General features: G+C 49.1%; 1 protein-coding gene across 1 annotated transcript in view; it reads left to right on the top strand.

The window, feature by feature from the left end:
* The window catches only part of cux2b (cut-like homeobox 2b), a 38,882-nt gene that overhangs the window by 10,272 nt on the left and 3,358 nt on the right, over positions 1-25,252 (top strand). Inside the window, exons 4-19 of the mRNA XM_056593288.1 lie at positions 2,369-2,447; positions 13,826-13,966; positions 14,332-14,488; positions 15,065-15,144; positions 15,444-15,510; positions 17,553-17,601; positions 18,545-18,661; positions 19,086-19,277; positions 19,403-19,461; positions 19,596-19,644; positions 20,040-20,139; positions 20,457-21,137; positions 21,634-21,735; positions 21,925-22,829; positions 23,585-23,750; positions 24,681-25,010. Of these exons, the coding sequence (XP_056449263.1) occupies positions 2,369-2,447; positions 13,826-13,966; positions 14,332-14,488; positions 15,065-15,144; positions 15,444-15,510; positions 17,553-17,601; positions 18,545-18,661; positions 19,086-19,277; positions 19,403-19,461; positions 19,596-19,644; positions 20,040-20,139; positions 20,457-21,137; positions 21,634-21,735; positions 21,925-22,829; positions 23,585-23,750; positions 24,681-25,010 (3,274 nt within the window). The remainder of the gene's footprint in view (positions 1-2,368; positions 2,448-13,825; positions 13,967-14,331; positions 14,489-15,064; positions 15,145-15,443; positions 15,511-17,552; positions 17,602-18,544; positions 18,662-19,085; positions 19,278-19,402; positions 19,462-19,595; positions 19,645-20,039; positions 20,140-20,456; positions 21,138-21,633; positions 21,736-21,924; positions 22,830-23,584; positions 23,751-24,680; positions 25,011-25,252) is intronic.

A 25,252-nucleotide genomic window follows, 5' to 3' on the forward strand; every position in this document is an offset into this window, starting at 1 on the left:
CTGGCGGGGAGATCGAAGGTCTGTGAGCTTATCGATACTGCCATCTGCAAGGTATCTAAAGAGTTTTATCAGCCAGGAAATAAAAGAGGAATACAGAACGAGAGAAAGAACAGTGATGTTCCGAGGGAAGGGCACAGAGTCAAGCGTTTGCTGAGGTTCTCCTTATGCGTTCCTCCAGAGATTATCTGGCAATGATATTATAGGCAATAACCTTCTTATTTATACTAAACCCTTTCAACAGAATTGGGGAGAAGGGGTGGGGCAGGTGGGGGGAGGGGGAGGGGGGGTGGGGGGGGGGGTTCTGTTTGAGTGGCTATCTAACAAGCCGTCTCTGGCGTCATGTCCTGGAAGGAGCAGGGGGGAGGCAGGGAGAAGGGGAGGTGGGGAGGGGGCACATAGCCAAACAGCAGTCTAGAGAAGCCAGCAGCCGGCTGAGAGCTGCAGACTATTGCATCTGTATTGATTGGCCTCTAGCCTTTTCCATTTTCCATGAACTCCTTTGAGCTGTTCCAAGTGGGAGGGAGGGGTGTGTGTGTTTGTGCATGTGTGTGTTTGTGTATGCATGTGTTTGTGCGTGCGTTTGTGTGTTTGTTTGTGTGTGTGTGTGTGTATGTGTGTGTGCGTCGATCTGTCTGTGTGTGTGTGTGTATGTGTGTGTGTGTGTGTGTGTGTGTGTGTGTGTGTGTGTGTGTGTGTGTGTGTGTGTGTGTATGTTTATGTGTGTGTGTGTGTGTGCGCGCCTGTGTTTGTTTATGTGTGTGCGTGTGCATTTGTCTTTGAGCGTGTGTGTGTGTGTCAGCGTGCGTGTCTGTTTGCCCTGGTGTCCGTCCGTCACCGCCCATGCACAGCGCGACTTATTCCTGACACTGTTTAACATCGCACTCTCCCTCCAACCGAGCTGCGGTGGATGTGCCCGGCCTCTCCGTGGTGGAGCCGGTGTTCATCGTTTACTCGCTGGCTCCTTGACAGAGCAGCCTTCTACGTGACGCCACAGCACCGGTAACCTGCGCACAGCGGACGATCACAGCAGACATTTGTAACCGGAGAGGTCATTTGGACAAGATAACAACGAGGGAGGGGGGGGATCCATCGCTCGCTCGCTCGCTTGCTCGCTCGCGTCCCGGTGACATGCAAACATGTGATTTCAGGGGTGTGGTAACCCACATATCCACTGGTGCAGGCCCTGTCTCCAGGGTGGGGGTGGGCAAGGGCAGGTGGCGCCTAATTTGCTTTCTTTTGTGCCTCCTGATGAACTGTTAATTGGTTTGCCGGGCCCCCGCGGAGCCAGGGTACAGCCAATCGCCGAGGGCCTGGCGCCGCCGACGCAGCCCCCGCCTGTCAGCACGACACCTGCCTTTCAACAGGCCAAATGTCACCTCCCAGCAAAAAAACAAACCACAAAACAACGTCCCGAAAACCCGAACCGCAAAGTCTCTCTCCGGTGAGGCAGGATGAAAGGCAGTGGCTCCGCAGTGCTTGTGTCTGCCGCCTCTCTCCGTCGTCGCTCCTGCTACCTACAGTGAGTGCGAGGTGTCGTTGGCGCTGTGGGCCTCTTTGAAGCTGCCTGCTGTTGAATTAAATCCATTCTGGTTTAGCGATGTAGAATAACAACGACAAGAAGGGTTTGTCGCCCGGTTAGAAGTAGTCAACGCCGCCCGCCACAAAAAGTCCAATAAGGCTGCTACGGGACTTTGTGTTTTTGTGTTTTATCCGATTCTTTGTCATAGGACCCTGAGGGTTTTGTGTTTGCGTTCAGGTTCTCACATTTTACTCATTAGTCCTCCATGTAACCGTCCCATTATTGTATACGGAAAGATTATAAATAAAGTTTTCACGAAAATAGCACAGCGCCACCACCCTTCCTCAGTACTGCCTCAGTGCATTCCCTCCTCCTTCCCCGTCCTACTGAATGGCACCGCTTCGGTAAAGAGTGAGGATCCAATCTAAGGGAACCCTCCGTGTGGAAGGTTGTAGGCTCCTGAGTAACCGCCAAAGCTTAGTGCCTTGTCTTTTGTTCTGCTTGTTTAGAAAGCACAGAGGCTCATTCTGGGGAAACCACCGGCATCATGTTATGTATTCATTGTATCTCTCACACATTTCCTTGATTTGATCAGAATTAATCAACTTCTTCCCTGATACTGTTCTTTTAAAAACCTCTGTTGTTTGTAGCGTTGTTGTTGTTTTACGTTTTTTTTGCACTGGGTTTGTGCTGGAGATCTGAGCTCAGGCTGCTGCTGAAAGTCCTCTCAAGGGGTCTGATCAAAGCATGCGCCCAGTGTGTACAAGGCGAGGATGTGTTGTGTGGATTGTGAGTCAGGTGCGTGCTGTGTCTGTTGCATGTACCTTAATAGCATTTTCTCCCCTGCAGGTTGTTGCTCTGAACAAGCGGAGCAAGGAGGCAGAGTCGGCATTCCTGGGAATCTACAAACAGCTCATCGAAGCGCCAGGTGAGTCCCACACCGCCATCACACTCACCGAGCGGAAGACACACACACACACGCACACACACACACACACACACACACACACACACACACACACACACACACACACACACACACACACACACACACACACACACACGCACGTACACACACACACACACACACACACACACACACACACACACCACACACGCACGCACACACACACACACACACACACACACACACACACACACACGTACACACACAAACACAGGTATGAAGATACGTTGCCATGCTGACATAACTGGGCTATTAGAGACAAATAGATTGTTCATGGAGAGTGTGGAGGTACAATAGCGGTTTTCGAAAGATGCAAACAGAAACACACATGCATCACGGATATATCCTATACTCACGTATAGACACCCAAGTAACTCCTAGACGGAACCACAAACGCATGCACACGCACGCACGCACCTCGCACACACACACACACACACACACACACACACACACACACCCCCCACACAAGTACACACAGACGCTAATCAGATACTAACGCATGATAAGCTGCACAAGGCAAGTCCTGGAAAAGTAATATATACTTTTTATAGTTTCTCACCACAGAAATGTAGTGCAAAGACTCACAGATCAGAGTCAGTCACATCACCCCCCCCCCCCCCCCATCTTCACACCCTGGTGGCCCCCAGATTCCTCATCTGTCTCTGAGGGCACCCAGCAGATTCCAAAAAAAAACTGTGTTTGAGGGCCACTTCAAAACGTGGCCGAGTATGTAGCCTGGCTGCGGAACGGAGCCGGTCCTTGTGGGGGGCCTCGGGTGCTGATTGTAGAGGGCCAATTAAAATCCAGAACATTCCCAACAGCTTCAGTGTGGCGTGCCGTGGGGCCCCTGATGAGGCCAGCAGGGGTAGTGACAAACAGAGAAGAGAGGAGCAAGAAAAAGAAGAGGTTGAATAAGTTAGGAGAGGGAAAAGAAGTGTAGTGTGTTTATCTTGATGTCATTTGGCACGGTATTACTCTTTGTTGCAATAGATGAGAACACAGCGGAGGAAAAAAAAGGAGAAGGGGAAAGGGAAAAGAAGCGCTCCCCAATCTCCGTCTAGATCAGAGGAACACTCAGGCAGGAGCAGAGGATGCTGTTTACAGATTCAATGAATACCAGATAAAAGTCCCCGCGTCACACACCAACTGACTTTTAAAGGTCTCCATTTTCTTTCAGTTTTCTTCAAGTCCTCCCACTGCATTTGTTGCACACACACACACACACACACGCACACACACACACACACACACACACACACACACACACACACACACACACACACACACACACACACACACACACACACACACACACACACACACACACACACACACACACATTGATTTACATACTTTGGAGTTTTCCTTGATAATATGCAGCTGTCTTTGAAAATGAAGTGTTCAGTTTGATTACCCAAACCATACCTCCTCTGAACATAGACTTATAAAGAGGCGGCCATTAGCCTATGCATAGGTGTGCAAATAAACTCAACCAATGATACTTCTCAGCAGAGAACAAGCAAGGAGAGTTTGTTTGGTTCTGAGGGCTTAAACAAATGTCTTATTTCTTTCAAAGCTCCAATGTGCACTTACAACAACACATCGTGGCACACCTGATATCAGTCACTTGGCCTGATGTTTAGGGACGTCGAGTTGTGGTCGGTTGGTATATGTTTTTGGTTTGTTGTACTTGTTCGGCCGGAGTCTCATTGATCGGACAAGCACTGCTGACATTTTCAGACCAATGTGTTTTATTTTTGAGTGATAGTATATATTGTGTTAGAAATAACATTATTTATGAATACAAATAATATTGGAGGCTCCGTCGTTTCTGTTTTAATAATCATATGTTTGATAGACTATAACGCTTAGAGGACAGGAGGCAAAAACACCCCCGGTTTCTCAACTTTGAACTCAATTTAAAGAAGACTGCTAGTGATATATAAATCATACTCATATATAACTTTTATATAAATATTTAATCAGCTCCAAAGTAATTTATACCAAAGAAGTCATCTGTCTGACAGCATTTGGTTAAAAAGGAAGACAAAAAAGTATGTCAAGTGTAAAGTCAGTAAAAGTATGTAGGCATATGCATAAGTTATACTTGTATCATGTTGTCTGCGGTTCTCCCTCAACGTTTGTGTTAAACGCCCGATATGCGTCGAGTGTGAACATATCAGAATTGGTGCCATCCAAATGGGGACCCATTATATCAAACACAGAACCAGACGTCAAGAGGAGTCTCCCGACGTGGGTTGTGTCTGTGTGCTGGCCGACGCCGCGCTCCGTGGCTCGTCCGGTGTGCGACCCACTTTACACTGTACCTCTGCTGAACCCAGTTGGACTCAGGTCAGACCTGGTCCAGGTGGATCTGAAACACACTGTCCTTCTCCAAACAGCACCTAGTTGATATTTAGGCCAGCAGGTAGAGTAGAATTCAGAGAGACCGATTAAGTTAAAATAGAGATTACATGCAGAGTTATTCTATAATTTTTTATTTCTTTTATAATTCGGACCAATCGTTTGGGGCCGTAGTGTTTGTTGAATTTCAGCCGACCAAGATTTTATCTGGTTGACTGCAGCCGTACTTATGAAAGATAGTTGACCGAGATTGAGATGTTTCTAGGCATTAATTCAACCTTAAACACTCGCTCTGATACACTGTACATCACAAGCAAATTTTAATTTAGCTAAAACTGATCCTGGAATAGATGTTCATTTGTCTGTACTTTTTTGCAAGAACTAAAACAATCTTTGGGGTGAATAAATCTTTGCGCCTTAGGCTGCGTTCAGAACAACCCCGATGATGCAGCATTAAATGGTGTGTCCCTTTAGCGGCGTGTCACTAAGCTAGGATGCTAACGTTACATGTAAACAAGGTTCTTCTTCCCTTGTCTTTCAGTCCGATCGCCGGCCTGTGTTATTGGCTCCCGCAGTACGTTGTAGCGTTACTTTTAAAGGTTGAAGCTTTTTCAACGTTTCGCTGAAGGCTGCATCTTTCTCCCGCACCCCCACCACCTCAGCCACCACTCCTGAACCGGGGTTTTCATCCCAGCCCCTGATGGGGTCTGAATGCAGCCTTACAGCCGTGACATACTCAATGTTCTCCTAACTGGAGAGCTCCCTGTTTCCCGCCTTCTTTAGTCAACCAATCAGAACACCAGCTGGCTGTGTCTATCTGGGGGGGGGGGGGGGAGGTAGTTAATGTGAACTGTATTCTGGGCCTGTTTGTCTCTGTACTCGGTCCAAGGTCACCCCTCCCATGCTCTTTTGTAAGGATGGATTAGTCCAGGTAGCTGGAGGACAGTCATTTGGCTGCGGCCCCAACTTTGTTCACCCACCCACACACCACCTACAAATACACACACGCACACACCTCCTACAACCACGTACCCGTAGACATATACGCATACACAGGCACACACATACACCAAAACACACACACACGCGCGCGTGCACACATACACACACACACACATTCACACACACATGCCTTAACCCTTCCCCAATGCCACAGCTCATGTATTTTTAATCTTTTGACAGATGCAATTATTCTTTACACACTGTGCTCGTTAATCTTAATGCACTTATTACTATTCATTGCAGGACATTTTCCCCTCCTATCATTTTATTTTGAAAAGGCTGTGTGTGTGTGTGTGTGTGTGTGTGTGTGTGTGTGTGTGTGTGTGTGTGTGTGTGTGTGTGTGTGTGTGTGTGTGTGTGTGTGTGTGTGTGTGTGTGTGTGTGTGTGTGTGTGTCTGGTTGAATGCCCTTTTAAATTGACACTGAAGCCCAATCAATCCAATCAGAGGGTTCCTATGTGACCCCTTGTATCCAGCGTCATTAACATATGGTCACATGACCTTTCCTAGCCAATGATCATTAACATACGATCAGGTGACCCGTCGTATCCAGCCATTCATTTAAATATAGTCACATGACCCATTGTATCCAACTTTCATTCAAATATGATCACACTACCTGTAGTATCCGTTGTTCATTAAAGGCATATTGTACTTTGTTTAAACATCAGGGCTCCTAACTCGTGAGCCCTGATGACTTGTTAGCCCTGATGACTGTCTGTAAACTCACCTTCATGTTGATGAGTCACTCTGGTGGCAGTAGTCTGCTTTAAGGGTTGCGTTGTTTTTCACCTCATTCACATTGCATTATATGGCAAAACAGTGCTTAAAAAGAGTGAATGAAAACGAAAATGTTTTCAAAAATATAAACATATAGCATACATGCTGACACATAATTTCAGACGTGTGTTTATTATCAATACACTCTTTGTCATTCGGCTTGTGGAACAAAATAATGTATCTTATGTTCCGCAAAAATGATACCAAAAAACAACACAATCAAAGCTGTGATCAAAAGCAGCCCTGGATAACCATCCCCCCTCTAAGAGCCGTCTAGAAGTCTGCTCACCTCTGAAAGGTCGTGGCTTCAGAAAAGACAGGAAGCAACATGGCAGCACCACATCCTGCTTGACTCTTTCAGCCTTTCCCCTTAAAATAAGCAGCACACCTCACTTCCTCTGCCTTTGTTCCTCTCCTCCTCACCTGGCTCTCCCCCGGCGCGTACGTAGCTGTATCTGGGAGTGTGTGTGTGTGTGTGTGTGTGTTTAGCAGTGTGTGCATTTGTGTTTCTGTATATGGTAGACTTGTGTGTGTGTGTGTGTGTGTGTGTGTGTGTGTGTGTGTGTGTGTGTGTGTGTGTGTGTGTGTGTGTGTGTGTGTGTGTGTGTGTGTGTGTGTGTGTGTGTGTCTGTGTGTGTGTTGGCGTGTGTGGTACTTGAGTGTGTGTGGGCGTGCGCCTGCGTCTGTGAGTGTGTGTGGGCGTGCGCCTGACTCTGTGAGTGTGTGTGTGGGTGTGTGCCTGACTCTGTGTGAGGGAAGCGTTTGAACGCTGGCGTTTGTTACCGTCTCTTTGAGAGTGAGCGAGGCCCCTGTCGCCGGGAGCGACGCCCTGAGACTGATGCTCCAGGTGTTTGCTTTTCCTCTAAGCACACATGCAGGTGCACACACACACACACATGCACACACACACATCCCCCAGGATCCACCCCACATCTCAGACGCTGCGCTCCTCCAGAATGCTCTTCCTTTCATCTGTGTTGGGGGAGTGTGTGAGGATGCTGATCTGAAGAATCTTTTTTCTGTGTGTGTGTGTGTGTGTGTGTGTGTGTGTGTGTGTGTGTGTGTGTGTGTGTGTGTGTGTGTGTGTGTGTGTGTGTGTGTGTGTGTGTGTGTGTGTGTGTGTGCATACGTGTCTAAGTGCACGTCTAGGTGTGTCTATGTTCGTGTCCTTGTGTTTGTGTAGACGCAGGGGCTTTGGCAGTTTCTTGAGTCGAGTCTGTGCCACATTTCATCTCGCCAGCAACAGCACTCACTAGTGGTGACTAGTAGTTACTGCAGCCTTCTCGGAGCAAGGCACAGACTGGCAGGCACTAAAACAACATAAGTGTCCGTGTATGGAGTTGTAGCTATGAGGCCGCACATTAATTTGCTACCTTACTTACTAACTCAATCCCTCACTGGAAAATAGAAGATGATAAAAAATAGAATCAACAACAGTGAAAAGCATTTTTGCGGTTGTTTTCATGGTTCTCATCGTCCTTGGATAAGAATTTTCTTCCACCAAAGAGAGAGGCCTGTGAGGCAATGTTTGGTGACTATACAATCCCAGAGGAGCCAACGTAGCATTGAGCGCATCGCTACGTTTGTGTGTGTGCCTGTGTGCCTGTGTGTGTGTGTGTGTGTGTGTGTGCCTGTGTGTTTGTGTGCGTGTGACTGTATGTGTGTGTGTGTGTGTGTGTCTGTGTGTGTGAACGAGCCTCCCTTCTGACACAGAAGGAAGGCTGTCTCTCGAAGGGCCCCAGTTTAGTCACAAGTGATTAATAAGAGCAATAATAAACAAAGGACCAGGAGATGTTTGAGGTGGTTAATAATGCATTATGTTCATAAAAGAGCTGGGCCTGCTCAACCAATCCCTGTGGAGAAGCCAAAGAGGGCCTGGAGGGAGAGAGAGAGATCTTAAAGGAGGGGAAGATAATCTGCTGGAATAGGTGGTTGTGTGTGTGTGTTTGTGTGCGTGTCTGCTTGTGTGTGCGTGTCTTCGTCAAGGCACGCAGGCAAACACACACACATTGGGACACGCCATTATCAGAAGCAAAGTGACAAAGACTTGCTACTTTGTGTTGTTGTTATGTGACTCCAAATGAAGGCCAACTTGTGTAACCCCCGACCCCGGCTCCCAACCCCTGTGTTCCTTTTAACCGGGGCCGTGCTCCCGCTCAGGTCTTAGTTTAGCACCTTGGAAACGTCTCGCTCTCACTGATGTCGTTCGCGTTCCTATGGAACAAAGGCATGAAACAGGAAAAAAACAGAAACAAGAACAGGTTAAAACTTTCTATTTCAGCTTAGTTTTTTTTCCACACATCAAAGACACCCTTCCCTCAGTCATTTTTCTTCTCAGTATATATCTCTCTCTGTTTCTTTATGTCTCTTTCTGCAGTTTTTTTCTCCTTTTTCCACATCAAGGTAGAGCGAGAGACTGGGGTTTGCTCTCTGAATATCAATTGTTCGTTGGTTTAAAAAGCATTCCAAACAGGCCTAGGTATGGCTGTGTTTCTCAAAAAGAGTTGATTTTTTTACACAAACAAATCCCATAAAACGGACGGCATATAACACCATATTCCATACTCTAAGAGACGGCCACAGCAGAGAGTGAGGAACGAGCACAGACACTGTTAACCCAGTTGTTGTCCTTGACGGCAACATTACAACAGACTTTCTGTTTGTTGCAGCAGAGTCCGCGAGTGTTTGTGGACCTTGAAGTCCACTCGAAGGAACGATAACAACAAGGGGTGTTTTTGAACGAAAAAAAAAGAAAGGCAAACGAAAACTTGAAGCACGGCCTTGTAAATTAATTTGTTCGTCTTGTATGATGGGAACACAGCTGGCCTCATTAACATGCGCACAACAAATAATTATAGTGGATTTTCTCTCTCTCTCCCCCTGCTCTCTCTCTCTCTCTCTCGCTGTCTCTCTCTCTCTCTCTCTCTCTCTCTCTCTCTCTCTCTCTCTCTCTCTCTCTCTCTCTCTCTCTCTCTCTCTCGCTCTCCAGCCAGCCAGCGCCGGGCTAATGGGCTTGCTGGGTTAATTATGTCAGTGCGTAATTACACTGGGCCCGGGGAGACCGCGGCGCCGCTGCACCCTGCCGGGCCCCCGCTGCCTAATGACGGCGTGGAACGCTGACAGGGCCAAGGTGCCCCCCCCCCCGCCCCCCCGCCCCCACTACCTACCTGCCGTATACACGCAACCTCGTCCGCCTAGACAAACACAGCCCTGTCCCGGACCGTCACCAACTCCACAGCCCCCCCCCCGCCACCACACACACCATCACACTGACGCACACACAAACAAGCTCCCTCATCACACTCCCAGATCAAGGGCCGAGCTCCCCGGCCCCCCTGCAGTGGGATGAATAAAAGCTGAGCAATATGCGCTGGTGGTCTCGGTGGGGTCCACCGGGCCACACCGTCCCTGCCACCGCCTCTGAGCCAGAGTGATGAAAGTCAATATCAACGTGGCCAGTAAACACACCCCGACTCGTGTGGGGGATGAGTGTGCAACCCAACACCCAGCCAGCGCCGTGGTCCAGGGTGTGTGATGTGGGTTTGTGTGTGTATGTGTGTGTTAGTGTGGGTGTGTGTGGGGCTAATGACTACTGGTGTTAAGACCCCGTAATATCCCCAACAACCTCGTTATGATTCACGTGTATACTCAAGCGCTTCCGATCCAGGCAGAGCGTGCGGACGTGTGTGTTTGTGTGTGTCGGTATGTGCGAGCGTGTGTGTGTGTGTATATTATGATGTAATAAGATGTGTGGTGATTTATGAGTCCGGCGAGGCGCTGTCGGTTGTTATCGTGACCCCGGGAGCGGATTACTGTTAATTAAGGGAAGATGCAGGTTGAGAGAAAACATTATGATTAAGAACTGTGTTTGCAGGAGCCCTGACCGTAGCCTTAGCGCTAACACGTCCTGAGACCGCAGAAACACAGGTCGGGAGGGACTGAAGGATAAATCACAGAAAAAGTTTAAATTGGGAATTTGATAATCAATATTTTATTCATTAATAAGATGTTTTGTTCAAGTAGAAATGCACTTTGCCTGTCAAAGAAATGGTTGTGTTTTTATTTTTGTATCATTTCTTTTTTCGTAGGTCTTTGTCAGTAAAAACTAATTTAAGATGGAATCAATTATCAATCAATTAATACAAATTATAGCTAGTTTGACATCCACCAGGCCTGTTTTTCCTTTTCTTACTCTTTGACATTCTTTGATTTCTGATGTTGAGGATTTACCGAAGGCTGACCCTGAAACGTCTCTCTAGCGCGGCACCATTAGCTCTATCAATTAGCGGCGCTTCCCTGATGAGTATCAGCCCGCGTTCTGTACCCCGCCCTCTGTAAGTGTAAAGGATATATGGGGAGGAAAAAAGAGGCTGATAAAGAGATTTTTGTGACAGCGGGTCGATGTGGTAGCAGCACTTGAAGTCATCCTGTTTGTCTTAGGAGAAGTTGTGCTCTTAATGGTGCTGTCCCCTGTGACTGATGCAACAGCCACGCAACTCCACCAGGGCTCCACTGTAAACAGGCCTGGGGAAAAGAAAGGGACAATTATTAAATAGCAAAAAAAAATTATGTATTGGCATGAAAAAAAGTATGCATGTATATATATGTATATATATATATATATATATATATATATATATATATATATATATATATATGCATGCGCCATTTTTTGTCATAGATAGTTGACCCATTTAGGATACATTTTCAGATTTGATATCAGTGTACTATCTTCTGAGGTTGTGTGCTTGACTGCAACATATCCCGTGTATTTCACCAAATTGCATATTTCAATAGTTTTCCTTTATGACAAACAGTTTATGAGTGACGGCCTGCTGATTGAGTGAGCGTCTGGCTGTTTACTGTCTGTCCTCCCTCACTCCCTGTGAAGACATCCCATCAGTCTGCGCCGGAACTGAGGGAGCAATCTGACCGGGCTTGGACGCCAAAGTCTTAAGATGAGTGCATGAAAGTGGCTAAGAGAAAAGTTTGGGCAACAAAAGCACAATTTTTCAATTTCTGTGGGCTTTTTTTCGCGACTTTTTAAGGGCTGCGCTGTGCGTGTGTGTGTTGTGCGTGTGTGTGTGTGTGTGTGTGTGTGTGTGTGTTGTGTGTGTGTTTACTCCACATCTTCTCTCTTCTCCTCCCCCCATGTCAGGTGTCTCCCCTGAGCCCCCCCCCCCCCCCCCCCTCCTTCCTCTCCGAGCTTTGGCACTAGAAGTCACCTCCTTTGGTGTTCGGCAGGCAGGTACACAACAGGAGCAGCTTCTCTCCCTCTCTCACTCTCTCTCTCTCTCCTTTCCCCCTCTCTCTCTTGCTCACTCTTCCTCTCTCTCTCTCTCTCTCTCTCTCTCTCTCTCTCTCTCTCTCTCTCTCTCTGAGCTCTGAGCTGTTGAACTTTTCGGGAAGGGAAGAAAGGGAAGGGGAAGATTAAAAACAGCCCTGTGATGTGGAGTGCGCAGCCGCCTCCTGAGGATTCCTGGCATAATAATTTAAATGATCAAATGATACAGCAGAGACTTGTTAGCAGAGAAACAGCCTCCTAGTTGGCCCCATGGGCCCCGAGCTGCCGCGCATGCATTGCAAAACAGCTTCTCTGTTGTGCTAAAGAATCTTGTTTCTTTTTTTATTTTACTTAACCCCCCCCATCCTCCTCCTCCTCCTCCTCCTCCTCCTCCTCCTCCTCCTCCTCCTCCTCCTCCTCCTCCTCCTCCTCCTCCTCCTCCTTCGCACCCTCCCTCCTCACTTCATTCTCCTCCTCCTCCTCCTCCTCCTCCTTCGCACCCTCCCTCCTCACTTCATTCTCCTCCTCCTCCTCCTCCTCCTCCTCCTCTCCTCCTCTTCCACAGACAGCCTGTTTTCCTCACTTTGCCGAGGTGTGTACATTAGGTGTGTGCTCGGGACTCGTGCGTCTGCCTGGCGCTTGGTGGTGTCTGAATATTTTGGCGGCCGCCTCCTTTTCATGCACCTCGCTCCGCCATTCATCAGGCGGCAAGCGGACTCATTAGGAGCCGTCTGTGTCGGAGACGCCACGCGACGGCTCGCGGCTCGCCGCGTCGTTAGAGGGGTCCGGTCTGTGAGGGGCCCGAGCGAGGGGGAGGAAGCCTTTAAAGCGGCTTGGAGGACCAGTCCGATGCGGTTGATACGGCTGATGGTAGAGAAGACAAGAAGAAGAAGAAGAAATAACAATGTGCCCAATGTTGCCCTAAGTGCCTCACAGAAAGATTGTGCAAAGAGGAGTTTGTGTTTGTGTGAGTGTGCGAGTGAGAGACTAGCCAGTGTGTCCCTGGTTTTTCCTCGCTGCATCTAGATACATAAAGGCACCACTGGATTGATCAACTATTTCTGCATAGAGTATTTTTCCTATAAGAGCCAACCACCTTTGATGTTCCTGAACCCAGCCACAGTTGTCAAAGTCAGATTCCCCGAATCCTCTCGCAGAGTGAGAGAGCACTGAGGACGCAATAAGCTAAATAGAAAAAATGTTTTATCAATGTCACTTTATTTTACACTTTCATTGACGTACATGTGTTGGGTAAAACTGTTAATACAGACTGGGCCATTCCAGGCATTTCTGACTTGTTAAGTCTGGAGATATTATTATTATTCAAATGGAATAACTGTGACTCTTTATGGTTGGAGAAATTAATCCTTTCTGGATTATTATTCATCTTGGGTACATTTTTAAGTGTCTTTAAGCCCCATCACTCTCTTAACTACTCTCTTCTCTGCTCTCTCCGGTGCTTTGGTTTTTTGCGGGTGCAGATCTCGGTGGTAGAACCCAATATTCAAACAAGAACTTCAAATAAAATATGAAAAAAATTCAGTGATTGAAAATAACAAAACAAAATGTGTGTGGCTATACTTTGGGGACTATTAGGATTAATAATATTTTCCATTATATTTCAATAATCAAATCTTTGCGTTTGTGTGGGTGTGTTGTTGTACGCGCTTGTGTGTGTGTGTGTGTGTGTGTGTGTGTGTGTGTGTGTGTGTGTGTGTGTGTGTGTGTGTGTGTGTGTGTGTGTGTGTGTGTGTGTGTGTGTGTGTGTGTGTGTGTGTGTGTGTGCGCGTGTGTGTGTGTGTTTGTGCACGTTTGTGTGTGTGTGTGTGTGGACGCGCGTGTGTGTGGACGCGCGTGTGTGTGTGTGTGTGTGCGTCTGTGTGTGCGTGTGTGTGTTTGTGCTCCAGACCCAGCCCCTGTGCTGGAGGCCACTCAGACCCTGGAGGACCGGCTGCAGCAGCTACAGAGCGGGGGCCCCGCCAGCGAGGCCCTGGTGCGGGTGACCGGCGGGCCCTGGAAGAACCACCTGGAGTGCCTTGACAGGACAGGTGAGCTCACCGGACGGGGTCACTCAGACGTTGTCATGGGGAACAAGGAGGGCTCTCAGGATCATAAGCTATCGTTCGCTCTGCCAGCTGCAGCTCAGTCTGGGAAGGCAAATGTTGAAAATCGCACATTGAAATTCTCCAAATGATTTCCCAAATCTAAAGAGGTTTGTTCATTATCGGAAAACATCCTTGAAACAAGTGTTACAGACATTATCATTGACCGCCCCGAAAAGGTTCCAATAAATATGTGCCTTTGAGCGTTTTATAATTGCGGTGATCCCTCGCCCGAAGGTATTCATGGTGAGAGTGGAAGCGGCATGCTTTCCTCCTTCCTGACTCTCTCTCTCTCGCCTCTCTCTCTGCAGCAGAGCCCGTGAAGGAGGGGGCCGCGGGTTGGAGGCCGGCCCCGTCAAGGGAGCCCCCCGATTCCAGCCAGAAAGCCTGCCTCATGACCCCCAACAGCACCCAGCCCCCTGGAGGCCCCGGGTCCCCCCACCACACACGGCAGGAGCCCTCCGATAGGTGAGGCCCTCTCAGAGGATTGGCTCGAGTCAGACCTCATTCCAGCAGTCACATGTGTTTCCAGAGGGATTTTTATCAAACACAGTTTTATTAAGCCCGATTGGATCAGATGTTAGGAGATTTCTATCAAACAAGATCGTCCCTGATTTTAACGAGCAGGATTTATAATGACACGATTTCATCAAACACAACTTAATCAAGCATTGTTTTTTATCAAATGTGTTTTTTCGAAGAATGATTTAGTCAAACGTTATTATTTACAAAGCACAATTTAATAACATGGTTTAATCAAACACAGTTTTATCAAACGTAACTTCATAAAACCAATGTTATTAAGGTCTGGCTTCCAATGATCCTATTACAGGACGTTAATGCTCGTATAAGGCTTGAGTTAAAATTGCAGCTGTCATTGAGCGATCTAAATTAGAGTGGTATCAAACCTTTCACTAAGTTGGAGAAGATCCATTGGGTGCAGCCCTCCACTTGTGTTCAGACACCATCTGTATGGTTAACCTGATCGTCCATGCTAGGGTGGTGTTTACATGAAGTAACTGACCCTAGACTCCTGTCTTCCAGGGACGAGGAGGAGACCGGACAGGTGCGCCCGACAGACAGGTTATCTGAGGCAGAGGAGAGTATCAAAGTTCTGCACTCATGTAAGTGGGGATTCATTTGAAGAATTAGACAGGGATTTTATATTGTTTACTTTAACCTGAAGTATATTGTAAAGAGCAAGTCAGTCTGTAATATGAAGGGTAATAGCACTGTATGACATGTTCTAATGCTGTAGTGCGTTTTTTGAAAGTTTCATTGACATTACATAGAGAGGATCATCTATTGAACAGGTTTAGGTCTTTGAGTTGGTAAATTGATTCAACCCATCAATTATTAAGTACTGTTTTGATAAAATTATACCCAAAATGTGTCTCACCACATTCCTGTATTCATCTTCCAGCTCTGAACATGGCCCAGACAGAGCTATTGGACCTGCGGTGTAAATACAACAAGGAAATGACTACCAAGTAAGCACTCTCTCTCTCTGTGTCTATCTGTCTCTCTCTGTAACCCTTTCTCCCTCTCTGTCTGTCTGTATGTCTATCTCTCTCTCCCTCTCTGTCTGTCTGTCTATCTGTCTTTCTTCCTCTCTTCTATCTGTATCTCTCTCTCTCTCTCTCTCTCTCTCTCTCTCTCTCTCTCTCTCTCTCTCTCTCTCTCTTTAGAGTGTTAAAGCGTGTATATAAAGCATAACCGTCACCTTCTGCATGGCCTCGTGCGGCCTTGACTATCGCAGCACTTCAAGCTAGTCCTTAATCCCCCTCTGCCCTGGTCGTGTGAGGAACGGAAGAATGCCGTCGATGAGGTAGAGCGAGAGTGACTCAGCCGCTAATGCTGGTCGATCAACTTTGAGGTCTGTGTTTGCCCTCACCGGTAGCTGGGCCTTGACAGCCCTCAAGAAGAATTGCTCCATTTAAAGATTGCTTCAGAAAACACTCTACCTTGTCCTGGTCTTTGTGTGCAATGTATCCACCGCGCAGCTGAAATGAATCTGAGCTTGTATGAAGGATGTCGATAGACATTCAAAGTAAACAGTCTTTTGTTTGGCTTGCGCTCCTGAGCACATACTGCCACCGCTAATGGATTTTCTCCCAGCCTTAATCCAATGGCGCAATTGAACTGATGTTTCCAAGAAGCCAAACACCATTCATTTTGCTGGATTGCATGTGCTTGTGTTGTATGGTTTTTCTGCCTTTTTTTCCCTACGTGAAGCAACGTATCAAAAGACCATCTGGTTGACTTGTGTGGCTGGCCATTCAGTCTGTTTGTTTGAATTGCTTCTTTATTTGTGTGTGTCTGTCTGAGTGGGAAGGTTTGTGTGTATCTGTTTGTGTGTGTCCATTCCTGGGCGGACTGCAGTCAGTTGTTGACAGTTGGTAATGCAGTGGCCACTGGGAGGACCAGTGCATCCCAACGTACACTCTTAAATACAAGGACACACGCTTACAGACACACGCACACACACAGACACAGACACACGCACACAGACACACACACATACACATGCACACACACACATTCACACACACACACACGCACTCGCACGCACAAGCTGGTCCTCACGTGCTGACTTGCTTCCTCAGCGTTGATAAAACAGACTATTTGTCTGCCACGGCCCGAGCAGCCGAGCAGCTAATCAATACAAAGCATTTCTCCCGCACTACGCACGTTCATTAAAAAAACGCACCGCTGACACCTGTTACTGTTTGCTGTTCGTGGGCAGCAGGAGCGCCGTCTTTCCCACACTCGGAGCGTCATGGATGGCCACTGGGCCCAGCCCCCCCCCCCCCCCTGGTCAGGTGCCTGACTTAGGGTCACGTGGGGCAGCACGGCCGTTTGTTCCAGAGGAATAACAGCACTTGATCATTCAACCCCTCCTGGATGTTCTGTGGGGGTTCATTGGTTTTTGATCAGCAGGATTTGAAGTTTGCCTCAGGATTATGTTTTATCCTTTAGGCGGTCCTAATCCGAGATGAGGCGAGATCAAGTAGGCTAGCCTACAGGACATGAGGCCCGCCGCTTCGGCTGGTGTTCATTTGATCAGGAGAGATGAGTCTTTGAGATGAAATGAAGTGGGTTTCTCTCCGTCCCCGGACGCAGAAACTATGTGCATAATTGAAGTGAATTGCAGCAGCCTTGTTAATTTGTCCCCGCTACCTTTTGAAAATGTTATCCCATGTGTGTAGAAAGAGGGAGCATCGAACTTTAAATAGCCCTGGTGAATAATCTTGTTTGTCCTATGTGAAATAGACTTTGTTTTATTGTTATATCATGTGTGAAGGCAAGTTGCCGGAGTTTGATCTCATAGTAGTTCCCTAGGCTGGGATTGGTCAGCTGTCGAGTTGGCTCCTGAAATCAGAGAAGCACTGTTTTCCTCTGTGTTTTTTTAATTATTATCGCAAGATGAGGATGCATATTGATGAAAATTATACTCTTATAATAATAATCATGTCGTGTTTTGATAGGATCTCTAACCTAATGGCTCAACCAATCCCTCTTGTGTCTGCAGGGCAGAGGAGATGAGCACCATCATGACCAACCTGGAGCAGGCCAACCAGGTAGGTTCAGTCGATGCCCCTCGCCCCCTTCCCCCCCTCAGTAGACTAAGGACCCCAAGCCAACCCAGTCAAGGACAGCATTGGCGGGGTCCATGGAGCCCAGAGAGTTCCATGGGTCATCATTGCCCTGATGACTTCCTTATCCTGACCCCACTACACCTCTTTCGTGCTCCTACTCTTCATCCTGCTCTCTCTCTCTCTCTCTCTCTCTCTCTCTCTCTCTCTCTCTCTCTCTCTCTCTCTCTCTCTCTCTCTCTCTCTCTCTCTCTCTCTCTCTACCTCCACATCTATCTCTCCTTCTCTCACTCACTCACATTCCTTCCCCATAATTGTGTTCTTGCCGGCAGCTCCTAGATAAATGTTCTCAAAATGAATCATTAATTAGCAGGCCGGCTGTGACAGACGAGGTAAATAGTATTGTTACTGTGTGTGTGGTGTGTGTGTGTGTGTGTGTGTGTGCGTGTGTGCAGGCGCGCTTGTGCGCGTGCCTGTGTGTGTGTGTGTGCATGTGTGTGCGTGCATGTGCGTGCGTGCACGGGTGTGTGTGTATGAGTGCATGCGTGCGTGCGTGTGTGTGTGTGAGTAAACGGCCGTCTCAGCAGAACGGGGTGGTAGGCGCTCCTGAGCACCTGCTCTTGTGTTGTTGTTTTGTGTATTCTGTGTCTTGCCGACTGAACGTGGCTTTAAACGACGTAAAGTGAGGGCATCTGTTGTGAATCTGACTTATCATTATAATGAAACAATGTATTTAATCCTGCATTAGAATACGTCTGAGAGAAGAGGGAACAGCAGAGCGGGCACCGATATCGCTAACAGTGTGTGTGTGTGTGTGTGTGTGTGTGTGTGTGTGTGTGTGTGTGTGTGTGTGTGTGTGTGTGTGTGTGTGTGTGTGTGTGTGTGTGTGTGTGTGTGTGTGTGTGTGTGTGTGTGTGTGCCTGAGCAGAGAGCGGAACTGGCACAGAGGGAAGTGGTGAGGCTGAAGGAACAGCTGGCTGAGGCCCAGCACCAGAGAGCCAGCGCGGCCCCGGGGGGCTGCCAGCCAACAGAGGGTGCCAGCGGGGTACGTAGCATGTGCACCCACACCCACCCACACACACACACACACACACACACACACACACACACACACACACACACACACACACACACACACACACACACACACACAAACACACACACACACACACCTCCTTGCTTTTACCTCACATCCTTATTATCAGATCTCTTTCGGGCTTGTCAGGCGTACGCGGGTGGCGGCGGCGGCGATAATGATGAATTATGGGTAAATTAGCACCTCAGCCGCTGCCTAATGACGGCTGCTCAACTTCTCTGTGTCTCTTCAAGTGTGAGCCGTTGTGACGCCGAGGGAGCCGCCACTGTCTTCTCTCTCACTCTCTCTCTCTCTCTCTCTCTCTCTCTCTCTCTCTCTCTCTCTCTCTCTCTCTCCAGTCTGACTGTACTTAACGCTCTCTGACCCTCCCCAGCAGCACGATGAGAAGAGCAAGGCGGCGCCCGCTCAGCTGGCCGCCGCCGTGGTGGCCAAGGACTGCGAGGTCCTGCGTCTGCTGGACAACATCCAGCAGCTCCAGTTCACCCTGCAGGAGGTCCGCGAGGCGTCGGCCAATCAGATCCTGGAGCTGGAGCGCCAGCTGGCCTATAAAACGAAGGCTATCGAGGTGAGGAGGGCCGGCAATGCAGCACACGCGTGTGCACGGCCGTGAAAGACACCTGACAGGTTACTCACATCCACGTGGTGTCTCTTAAAACATGATCGATCTCTCTGTTTATCTTTCTATAACAGAGATTAGAAGCTCGACTGCAATCCCAGTTGGACTACGAAGAGATTAAGACGGAGCTCAGGTGAGATTTGCTTTCCTTGGAACCCCATTTTCAAAGGACTTCTCGCCTGACTGAAATGGTCCAGATACTGGCTCTCACTCTTTCTCCCGGTCTGCTCGCCCCCCTCTCTCGTTTTCTATCTTTCATTCCTGTAGTATCCTGAAGGTAATGAAGCTTGCCTCTGCAAATGGCTCCACATCCCAGGTATGTGATGCAAACCCCCCTGCTCGCCCTCCCCTCCCTCCCTCTCATTGTCCACACAGTGGTTGTTCAGTGGTATAGACTACCAGGGAACCAGACCAGCCCCTTTTGTTTCCTCTTAATGTTCCCTGGGTGTCGGGGAGGAAAAACTGGAGCAGTGCTTCAGAATGCCTTAGTGACCGCCATCCATTGTAAGAAATCTACTGCCACTATAATTGATTAATCCCAAATGTAATGGCTTCTCTGTGTATGTGTGGTTGTGTGATTGTGTGTGCGTGTGTATCTGTGTGTGTGTGTGTGTTTGTTTGTGTTATATGTGTGTGTGTGTGTGTGTGTGTGTGTGTGTGTGTGTGTGTGTGTGTCTGTGTCTGTGTCTGTGTCTGTGTGTGTGTGTATAGGATTCTGCCAAGGCTGCAGAGGCTATATTGCTGGACAAAGAGGCCTTTCTTCCAGCTCATAAGTACCTGATGGATAAGGGTCGGGTTCTGCACAGCACTGGTACTACCATCAGCATCTTTACAATGCTACTGAAATCCATTTGTTCACACCATGACTGGCTCACACCAATTCAAAGAACTGTTGAACTGAATTTGAACTTGAAAAATCGAGCCTCGGCATTTTAATGAATAAAATGCTTTTAGTCTACTTTATTTAGAAACCGTCTGGAATGCTTCAGAAAGTATTTCATAATATGTCTGGCTTTATTGTTTTGCGTCACACGCTGACCAGGGGTGATCCTCCCACTGCCCTCTTTCTCTGACTGCTCATGAGACCCCCACGCACCCCCCGTCCCTGACCCTTCTCCGTGTCCTCAGATGACGACCAGTCGGAGGACTCGGGCAGGGAGGCGGGCCGCCGCCCCGGCTCCCGCTCCTCCTCCTGCTTCCAGCCCGACGGCCACGCCTCCCGGAGCCCGGGGCCCCCCACGCAGGACGGCTCCTGCTCCTCCTCGGCCTATGACCTGGCCCGGCCCTTCTCGGCCTCGCCCTGCTCCGCCGACCGCCTGTCGGCCGACCACGTCCTGCACCGCCAGCTCCTCTCGCCCTACTTCAAGAAGGAGGGCGGCGGCGGCCTCATGGCCTTCCCCTCCGCGCTCTACGCCGCCAAGGCTGCGCTCATGTCCACCACCGGCAGCCAGGGGGGGACCCCCGGGGCGGGGGGGGCAGGGGGCGGGGCCGGGGGCGGGGCCGAGGCCGGGCTGCCCAGCGACCAATCGGAGAGCGGCGGCTCCACGGCGGGCGACGAGGACCAGCTGGACACGGCGGAGATCGCCTTCCAGGTGAAGGAGCAGCTGCTGAAGCACAACATCGGGCAGCGGGTGTTCGGCCACTACGTGCTGGGCCTGTCCCAGGGCTCGGTCAGCGAGATCCTGGCGCGGCCAAAGCCCTGGAGGAAGCTGACGGTGAAGGGCAAGGAGCCCTTCATCAAGATGAAGCAGTTCCTGTCGGACGAGCAGAACATCCTGGCGCTCAGGACCATCCAGGTCCGCCAGAGAGGTGAGGAGGAGGAGGAAGAGGAGGAGAGGGAAGGGTTTGTTCTGTTGTGGAGACGCTACAGAGATGGGGAATAATTGGAGAATAATAGGTTAGCTCCCTCACGGGTATACGCGCGCAGTAGGATACCGAGGAAATAAGTAGCGTTTGAACCTTCTTCTCGCGCGCTCCTCCTTGCTCCTAAACTTCTTCCATGGCCTCTGCGATGTGCCACGTTTGTAGTGTTGCTTTTAAACTTTGTTTCCTCCCCAGATTTGTGGCTTTTGAACGTTTAGCTTCCCGTATACTGCAACCTCAGACAGCACGCTCTCAAAAGCAGCCATTGATCTAGCAGTCAAACGCAAAGCCTTGGAACTGCTCTCTGATCAACCTTCCCACTCACCCCCCCCACTCTCTCTCTGTCTCTCTCTGTCTCTCTCTGTCTCTGTCTCTCTCTCTCTCTCTCTCTCTCTCTCTCTCTCTCTCTCTCTCTCTCTCTCTCTCTTACCCTCTGTGGCAGGGAGTATCACTCCTCGCATCCGAACTCCAGAAACTGGGTCAGACGACGCCATCAAGAACATCTTGGAGCAGGCCAAGAAGGAGATCCAGTCCCAGAAGGGAGGTGAGTACGTAGGTGGGTGAACCACGCAAAAGGAAGCTCAGAACTTGTATTTCTGAATTTGTTTTTGCATTTTTTGTTTGTAAAAAACGATTTTCCTTTGTTGACTGAAAGAGGTAGTGGTAAGTGAGAGCAGTCAGGGCGGTGGTTGCCGTGGGTGACGTGACTTTGCGTGGCTCTCCTCACAACCAGGCGACAACAAGTCCTCCATGGGCAGCTCGTCGGGCCGCAGCAGCAACGGCGCCGGCGGCAACTCTGACGACACCATCAAGACCATCCTGGAGCAGGCGCGGCGGGAGATGGAGGCCCAGCAGCAGGCCCTGCTGGAGATGGAGGTCTGCGGCCGCGAGCCGGCCAATGGCCCCGGCCCCGGCGCCCAGGCGGGGGAGCAGCGGCTGGGGCCCCCGGAGCGGTCAAAGGGCCTGCCGCTCCCCACCTTCATCAAGCAGGAGGAGGGCGCGGCCACCTCGGTGGCGCTGTGCGTGGCCAACCAGATCGGCAGCCCCCAGACGCCGCTCAGCGTGCTGTCCCCCGCCGCCTTCGTCCAGAACATCATCCGCAAGGTCAAGTCGGAGATCGGTGACGCGGGGAGCTACTTCGACCAGCACTGGTCCCTGGAGCGCGGGCCCCTGGGGCTGATGGGGGTGGGCGGCGCTGGCAGCTCCCACCCCTTCACCTCCGTCTCCCCGTCCCTGTCCTCCTCGTCCTCCTCCGGGCCCCCCACCCTGGCCCGGCCGTGGCCCCGCCTGGAGAACGGCGAGGGCCTGCTGCTCCACAGCGAGGAGGTGTCCGTGGCGGAGGAGGTGTCGGCGGCGGAGGAGGAGCCGGCGCCGGGGCCGCCCGTGGAGGTGAAAGTGGAGTCGGACGCCTCAGTGAGCGGGGAGTCCCCGGGCCCCGGGACGGCGGGCCCCAGCCCCGGGCGCCTCTCCTACTACCCGGCGTACATCCCCCGCGCCCTGAAGCCCACGGTGCCGCCGCTGACCCCGGAGCAGTACGAGATGTACATGTACCGCGAGGTGGACACCATGGAGCTCACCCGGCAGGTGAAGGAGAAGCTGGCCAAGAACGGCATCTGCCAGAGGATCTTTGGAGAGAAGGTCAGCCCATCATCCGGTCTGCAAACCGTTTTTGTGTTTCTCCTTTTTTTGCTTTATAAATCAATTCAAAAGCAAACCTCCTGTCATACCTTCAAGCTAATGGAGAAGGAACAGGAACCGGTATTACCTTTGTAAACAGACAGACATTAACTTGGGCTGTGCCATATTTGTTCAGATATCTATTGACATAAACATATATATACATATATATATATGTGTATATATATTGGCAGCATTGAGCTGTAGGGGGGTGCTCTGTGGTCATTTAGTGTAGAAATTAAAATGGAATACCATAGACCGTGTCATCTTTCAATTGCTATATTTTAATCTTTGAGTAAGCAACAGCTTTAATACCATTGTACAATTTATTGTCATACTTAAATAATAATGTTCACTTTATTGAGTAACAATTCATAACCATTTGAAACATTGGCCAATAGCGATTGACCATTGGATTATCTATGTAAATTAGCTGCGCGAAAGCCCTGCAAAAGACGCTCTACACTGCTCCTTAGATTATTATGGGGCGTTGCTGCCATCTAGTGGTCGTTTGTTAGACATGTATTCAATAGTCTTGGCCAGTAGAGCTGTTCCCTTTCAACAACAGACAGTAATAGTGTGTCTTTTTCAAAGAGACAATCAATCCTGCAGTGATTTACACAATAATGTTAGGTTTAATTGACACTGTACTTTGGTCTTAATGGGGTTCAACCAAGTCAAATCCATACACTAATTGTTTATTTTTTCCACAACAGGTCCTGGGTCTGTCTCAGGGCAGTGTGAGTGACATGCTGTCCCGACCCAAGCCGTGGAGCAAGCTCACCCAGAAGGGCAGGGAGCCTTTCATCCGCATGCAGCTGTGGCTGCTGGACCAGCTGGGCCAGAGCCTCACCCAGCTGCCCAGCCAGGGCCACGCTCAGGGTAGGAACCACCGTCTGCATCCGCCTTCATTTACATTGACCTTTACATTTACATTTAGCAGACGCTTTTATCCAAAGCGACTCACATTAAGTCCATTTGTCAGAAGAAAGAGAAACAATATATCACTGTCGGTACAGTAAGGATGTCCATAGAACCAAGTGCCCAGCATCACAATTGCGAGGTTAACCCATTCCCCGTAATCATGAAAGATAGCAAGGATAAGATGCTACACATTGATAAGTACTATTTTTAAGTGCAAGGAGGTACAACATACAATTAGTGCGTAAGAGGGGTGTTTGGAAATACTTTCAAATGGAACCAAACATTTGATAATTTTCTAAATAAGAATTACACTTAATTTAACATCACACAACATGGTTTATTATGAATCACATTTAAAAACATCAAAGGGAAGAAGTTTGATTTAAGTTGTAATCTCTCAAACCGTTTCTATCAATGGCTTATTCAAATTGCACAACACCCATATAATTTCTCTGTTTCTGCCACACCCCAAATTTTAAATAACACACTAAAAAAACTACACGCCTGTGATTCCCAAGCACGCCCTACAGTGTGCACACCCACATCAACAACAAAATCTCACAGATCTCATTGTTGACATTTAAACAATTCAATACACTTTATTTATATAATAAGTAAGTGAGCTATTTAATTCTACTTTTATTCCACACACATCCCCAAAAAAAGTCCATTGCTTTTAAACAGGACATTCCCGGCAATAACACAAAAACAGGAAAATAGTAAAAGTCTATTCAGAAGGGTTTAATCTGAGTAATATCTAACGATTACATGATTATATCAACTGTCAACATATTGCCTTATGCCAATACCTTATCACGTATGATCTAGCTCAACGTCTAGATGAAGAGGGATCTTTAAAATAAGGTGTTTCTACTTGTTACCCTGCAGACAAGAGCCCTGCCCTGGCCCAGTCCTCGCCCTCTCCCCCCGTCAGCCCGGCTGAGAGCCACCCCAGCCTGCTGGGGGAGCCCGTCAGCCTGACCCTGGAGAGCAGCAAGGAGAACCAGCAGCCCGACGCCATGGGGCTGCCGCTGCTGGCCCCGTGCCTCCACCACGCCCAACCCCACCCCGAGGGAGGGAAGGCCACCCCCGGTCTGATGGCGCTGCACCAGCCCTCCACGCCGCTCGGCATCCAGGAGCTGGTGGCCATGTCCTCCGAGCTGGACACCTACGCCATCACCAAGAAGGTCAAGGAGGTGCTGACCGACAACAACCTGGGTGGGTCCCCCCTCGTTATCAGCACTATCACCCTCGTCATCACCTTGATCATCTTCACCCTCAGCTTGGACTAAATCGGTGTCATTGTCAAGGCATTCATTTCCTTTCAGAAGAGCATTGATGCCAGACTTTATAATTATCACAGCGATACCTCTAGCATGTGATAGAAAAGCTTGGAAATACTTTTCTACTTAAGTTAACAAATCTAGTGTGACTCTTCCAGACATAGCTTTGTATTACCA

This window comes from Gadus chalcogrammus, chromosome 6, assembly GCF_026213295.1.
Source record: "Gadus chalcogrammus isolate NIFS_2021 chromosome 6, NIFS_Gcha_1.0, whole genome shotgun sequence".
NCBI classification, from domain to species: Eukaryota; Metazoa; Chordata; class Actinopteri; order Gadiformes; family Gadidae; genus Gadus; species Gadus chalcogrammus.